General features: G+C 43.2%; 1 protein-coding gene across 1 annotated transcript in view; it reads left to right on the plus strand.

The window, feature by feature from the left end:
• The window catches only part of LOC311126487 (phospholipid-transporting ATPase ID-like), a gene marked incomplete at both ends in the record, with an annotated part of 10,850 nt that extends 7,491 nt beyond the window's left edge, over window positions 1–3,359 (plus strand). Inside the window, 4 exon segments of the mRNA XM_084200492.1 lie at window positions 754–874; window positions 983–1,070; window positions 2,959–2,993; window positions 3,200–3,359. Coding sequence (XP_084056618.1) covers window positions 754–874; window positions 983–1,070; window positions 2,959–2,993; window positions 3,200–3,359 — 404 coding nt within the window.
• Window positions 3,360–6,474: the final 3,115 nt, after the last annotated feature.

Below are 6,474 nucleotides of genomic sequence, written 5' to 3' on the forward strand. Positions count from 1 at the left end.
TGGACTAGAGCGTCTGCTAAATGACGTAAATGTGCCCTTGAGCAAGGCACTTAACCCTAATTGCTCCTGTAAGTCGCTCTGGATAAGAGCGTCTGCTAAATGACTAAAATGTAAAATGTAAATAAATCCTATATGACCCTTTTAGTCACGGGAGATTAGTGACAGTCAAGATGCTTCATCAGTACTTTACTTTCTATGGATTCTGGAACAAGTTGATATTTCAATCCACAACTCATGCCATTATTTTTAGTTCGATGACAATATTTTGTAATTTATTCTTTATTTTTGCGCTTGTTTTGTTTTCCCTTTATTTAGTAGCTTTGTTATTTAGTTGATTTTAACTTTTTTGTTTGTTTTTTTGTTAATGTTGTCCTCAGAGCCTCCTCTGCAGGTAAGACAGAGAGTTGCAGCTGTGTTCCCCTTTTATTGAAACATCATCATTCCTCTGGTTACTTCCCCATGAACCCTAAACTCATCCACTGTTTGGAGTGTAACACTGTGGTGACTAATGATGTTAGTGAGTGGTACTGACCCACCCGGACTGATAACTGACAAACTAAGGGCTGTTGTTTGTTGGTTTCTTTGTGTGTTAGTGTGTTTTTGTGTTAGTGTGTTTTTGTATGTGTTGTGTGGGCTGCAATCTATCTGCAATCCCAAACAAGTTCAAGGGGGCTTGCTGTTGAATTATCACTCATTTTGTATTTTTCTCTCTCTCCCCCCCCTCTCTCCCTCCCTCCCTTTGTCTCTCTCCAGTGTGGAGGTGATAAGGCTGGGTCATAGTTACTTTATCAACTGGGACAGGAAGATGTTCTGTCCACAGTGTAACACAGCAGCCGAAGCCAGGACCACCACGCTCAACGAGGAACTTGGACAGGTGCGGAACATCCTACACCATACTGTCGTTCATCTATACTAGCCTGTGGATGTAGGTCCAGCACGTCTGTGGTATCTTGATAACTCCCCCCTCCCCCCATTGAAACAGGTGGAGTACATCTTCAGTGACAAGACAGGAACTCTCACTCAGAACATCATGAGCTTCAACAAGTGCTCTATCAATGGACAAGCCTATGGTGGGTATACTGCAGTATATACGGTGCATTGGGAAAGTTTTCAGACCCCTTGGCTTTTTCCACATTTTGTTACGTTACAGCCTTCTTCTAAAATGCATTACAAAAATAAATAAAAACATCTCATCAATCTACACACAAAACCCCATAATGACAAAGTAAAAACTGGTTTTTAGAAATGTTTGCAAATTTATTTTTAAAAAAATGAAAAACTAAAATATCACATTTACGTAAGTATTCAGACCCTTTACTCAGTACTTTGTTGAAGCACCTTTGGCAGTGATTACAGCCTCGAGTCTTCTAGGGTATGACACTACAAGCTTGGCACACCTGTATTTGGGGAGTTTCTCCCATTCTTCTCTGTAGATCCTCTCAAGCTCTGTCAGGTTGGATGGGGAGCGTCGCTGCACAGCTATTTTCAGGTCTCTCCAGAGATGTTCTTCGCCCCAGTCTGAGGTCCTGAGCACTCTGGAGCAGGTTTTCATCAAGGATCTCTCTGTACTTTGCTCCGTTCCGCTTTCCCTCGATCCTGACTAGTCTCCCAGTACCTGCCGCTGAAAAACATCCCCACAGCATGATGCTGCCACCACCATGCTTCACCGTAGGGATGGTGCCAGGTTTCCTCTAGATGTGATGCTTGGCATTCAGGCCAAAGAGTTCAATCTGGGTTTCATCAGACCAGAGAATCTTGTTTCTCATGGTCTGAGAGTCCTTTAGGTGCCTTTTGGCAAACTCTAAGCGGGCTGTCATGTGCCTTTTACTGAGGAGTGGCTTCCGTCTGGCCACCCTACCATGGAGATCTGATTGGTGGAGTTCTGCAGAGATGGTTGTCCTTCTGGAAGGTTCTCCCATCTCCACAGAGGAACTCTGGAGCTCTGTCAGAGTGACCATCGAGTTCTTGGTCACCTCCCTGACCAAGGGCCTTCTCCCCCGATTGCTCAGTTAGGCCGGTCGGCCAGCTCTAGGAAGAGTCTTGGTGGTTCCAAATGTCTTCCATTTAAGAATGATGGAGGCCACTGTGTTCTTTATGGACCTTTAATGCTGCAGAAATGTGTTGGTACCATTCCCCAGATCTGTGCCTCCACACAATACTGTCACAGAGCTCTACGGACAATTCCTTCGACTTCATGGCTTGGTTTTTGCTCTGACATGCACTGTCAACTGTGGGACCTTATATAGACAGGTGTGTGCCTTTCCAAATCATGTCCAATCAATTGAATTTACCACAGGTGGACTCCAATCAAGTTGTAGAAACATCTCAAGGATGATCAATGGAAACAGGATGCACCTGAGCTCAATTTCGAGTCTCATAGCAAAGGGTCTGAATACTAATGTAATTAAGGTATTTCTGTTTTCACTTTGTCATTATGGGGTTTTGTATTTAGATTGATGAGGAAAAAAATTAATTGAATCCATTTTAGAATAAGGCTGTAACGTAACAACATGTGGAAAAAGGGAAGGGGTCTGAATACTTTCCGAATACACTGTACACGTCTATCAGATTTTAAAAAACTGATAAGAATACATCTTATGGAACAGCGAGGATTGTGAAGTCACACACACACACAGGTACAAACACACACATACAAACACACACAACATACACGCTATACACACACTTCATGTATTGGGAAATTTGTTGTAAAATGTATTTTAATGTTACATTTTTTTATTATAATGTATATTACTGCCTTAATATTTGCTGGACCCAGGAAGAGTAGCTGCTGCCTTGGCATGAACTAATGGGGATCCATAATAAATACAAATACAAAAATTACACACACACACAAATCAAATCAACACACTGTCCTGGTTCACCCATTCAATGTTCTAGTCCTCCTTGTGGTGCTGGTTAACTCTGAGTCTAAGTGTGAGTGTGTTCTATTGTCAGGTGAGGTGATCGACCCGTTGGGAGCACAGCCAAAGGTGAGCAGGCGAACGTAAGACTAACAGTATGACTAACAACCCAACATACTGTTCAGCTTGCTCTCTGTGTCAATGACATCACTCTGGCACTCTGCACTTTGCTCTTTGACCATAAGTGAATACAAAGTATAGTTTCTAACAGTGAGTACTACAACTGTCCTCCTTCCTCTCTTCCCCCTTCTCTCTCTCCCCTTCTCTCTCTCCAGAGGTTGGACTTCTCCTCCTTCAACCCCCTGGCGGACCCTGACTTCTGTTACTATGACAACGGTCTGCTGAAGTCGGTGAAGCTGGGAGACCTTCACAGCCACGAGTTCTTCCGGCTGCTTTCCCTCTGTCACACCGTCATGAGTGAGGAGAAGAAGGAGGGTGAGAGAGAGAGGGAGGGAGGGAAGGAAGGAGAGGGAGGGTGAGAGAGATAGAGGGAGGGATAGAAGGAGGGTGAGAGAGAGCGGGAGATATGGAGAGATGGAAGGAGAAGGAGGGTGAGAGAGAGAGGGAGGGAGGGAAGGAAGGAGAGGGAGGGTGAGAGAGATAGAGGGAGGGATAGAAGGAGGGTGAGAGAGAGCGGGAGATATGGAGAAATGGAAGGAGAAGGAGGGTGAGAGAGAGAGAGAGATGGGTGGGAGGGAGGGTTAGAGAGGGATAGAGGGAGGGATGGAAGGAGAAGGTGGGTGAGAGAGGGATAGAGGGAAAGAGAGGGAGGGAGAGATGGGGGATAAGGATAAATAATTTGCTTTATTAAGTTGAACTTCTAATTATAGTCCATGTTTTTAAACCTGCAATATGTAACTTTTTGAGCAACCCAACCAAATTCACATAGAAATGTGAGTTATAAATCTTCTCATTGAAAGAAAGTCTAAGAAGCTGTAGATCTATTCTATGTGCGCAATATTTATGCTTCCCGTTCTTAAGTTTTGTTTTGGCGTCTTTTGCTTTCGGTTTTGTACACCAGCTTCAAACAGCTGAAAATACTATACTGAACAAAAATATAAACGCAACATGCAACAATTTAAACGATTTTACTGAGTTATAGTTCATATAAGGAAATCAGTCAATTGAAATAAATTCATTAGGCACTAATCTATGGATTTCACATGACTGGGGAGGGGTGCAGCCATGGGTGGGCCTGGGAGGGCATAGGCCCACCCACTTGGGAGCCAGGCCCAGCCAATCAGAATGAGTTTTTCCCCACAAAAGGGCTTTATTACAGACAGAAATACTCCTTAGTTTCATCAGCTGTCTGGGTGGCTGGTCTCAGACGATCCCGCAGGTGAAGAAGCCGTATGTAGGCTGGCGTGGTCTGCGGTTATGAGGCCGGTTGGACGTACTTCCAAATTCTCTAAAACGACGTTATGGTAAAAAAATGAACATTCAATTCTCTGGCAACAGCTCTGGTGGACATTCCTGCAGTCAGCATGCCAATTGCACGCTCCCTCAAAACTTGAGACATCTGTGGCATTGTGTTGTGTGACAACACTGCACATTTTAGAGTGGCCTTTTAATTTCCACAGCACAAGGTGCACCTGTGTAATGATCATGCTGTTTAATCAGCTTCTTGATATGTCACACCTGTCAGGTGGATGGATTATCTTGGCAATGGAGAAATGCTCTTAACAGGGATGTACAGTGCCTTGCAAAAGTATTCATCCCCCTTGGCGTTTTTCCTATTTTGTTGCATTACAACCTGTAATCTAAATGGATTTTTATTTGGATTTCATGTAATGGACATACACAAAATTGTCCAAATTGGTGAAGTGAAATGAAACAAATTCTAAAAAATAAATAACGGAAAAGTGGTGCGTGCATATGTATTCACTCCCTTTGCTATGAAGCCCCTAAATAAGATCTGTGGCAACCAATTACCTTCAGAAGTCACATAATTAGTTAAATAAAGTCCACCTGTGTGCAATCTAAGTGTCACATGATCTTAGTATATATACACCTGTTCTGAAAGGCCCCAGAGTCTGCAACACCATTAAGCAAGGGGCACCACCAAGCAAGCGGCACCATGAAGACCAAGGAGCTCTCCAAACAGGTCAGGGACAAAGTTGTGGAGAAGTGCAGATCAGGGTTGGGTTATAAAAAAACATCCCACGGAGCACCATTAAATCCATTATTTAAAAAACTGGAAAGAATAGCACCACAACAAACCTGCCAAGAGAGGGCCGCCCACCAAAACTCATGGACCAGGCAAGGAGGGTATTAATCAGAGAGGCAACAAAGAGACCAAAGATAACCCTGAAGGAGCTGCAAAGCTCCACAGCAGAGATTGGAGTATCTGTCCATAGGACCACTTTAAGCCGTACACTCCACAGAGCTGGGCTTTACGGAAGAGTAGCCAGAAAAAAGCCATTGCTTAAATAAAAAAATAAGCAAACATGTTTGGTGTTCGCCAAAAGGCATGTGGGAGACTCCCCAAACATATGGAAGAAGGTACTCTGGTCAGATGAGACTAAAATTGAGCTTTTTGGCCATCAAGGAAAACGCTATGTCTGGCGCAAACCCAACACCTCTCATCACCACGAGAACACCATCCCCACAGTGAAGCATGGTGGTGGCAGCATCATGCTGTGGGGATGTTTTTCATCGGCAGGGACTGGGAAACTGGTCAGAATTGAAGGAATGATGGATGGTGCTAAATACAGGGAAATTCTTGAGGGAAACCTGTTTCAGTCTTCCAGAGATTTGAGACTGGGACAGAGGTTCACCTTCCAGCAGGACAATGACCCTAAGCATACTGCTAAAGCAACACTCGAGTGGTTTAAGGGGAAACATTTAAATGTCTTGGAATGGCCTAGTCAAAGCCCAGACCTCAATCCAATTGAGAATCTGTGGTATGACTTAAAGATTGCTGTATACCAGCGGAACCCATCCAACTTGAAGGAGCTGGAGCAGTTTTGCCTTGAAGAATGGGCAAAAATCCCAGTGGGTAGATGTGCCAAGCTTATAGAGACATACCCAAGAGACTTGCAGCTGTAATTGCTGCAAAAGGTGGCTCTACAAAGTATTGGCTTTGGGGGGGTGAATAGTTATGTACGCTCAAGTTTTCTGTTTTTTTGTCTTATTTCTTGTTTGTTTCACAATAAAAAAATATTTTGCATCTTCAAAATGGTAGGCATGTTGTGTAAATCAAATGATACAAACCCCCAAAGTTGCCAAGGGGGGTGAATACTTTCGCAAGCCACTGTAAACAAATTGGGGCACAACATTTTAGAGAAATAAGCATTTTGTGTGTATGGAAAATTTCTGGGATCTTTTATTTCAGCTCATGAAACATGGGACCAACACTTTACATGTTGCATTTATATTTTTGTTCAGTGTATATTTGTAGTTATGGAAAATATATTTCACAGCGGTTTAGATGCTACATTGATTCTCTACACTATACCTGCTTGTTTTGTCACATAAACTGAAATTAGGCGAACTATTAGAATTTTATCAACCAGGAAATGGAGGACTGATTTTTACATAGTGCATCTTT

This window comes from Coregonus lavaretus (genome assembly GCF_964263955.1).
Source record: "Coregonus lavaretus genome assembly, contig: HAP1_SCAFFOLD_9621, whole genome shotgun sequence".
Taxonomy (NCBI): Eukaryota; Metazoa; Chordata; class Actinopteri; order Salmoniformes; family Salmonidae; genus Coregonus; species Coregonus lavaretus.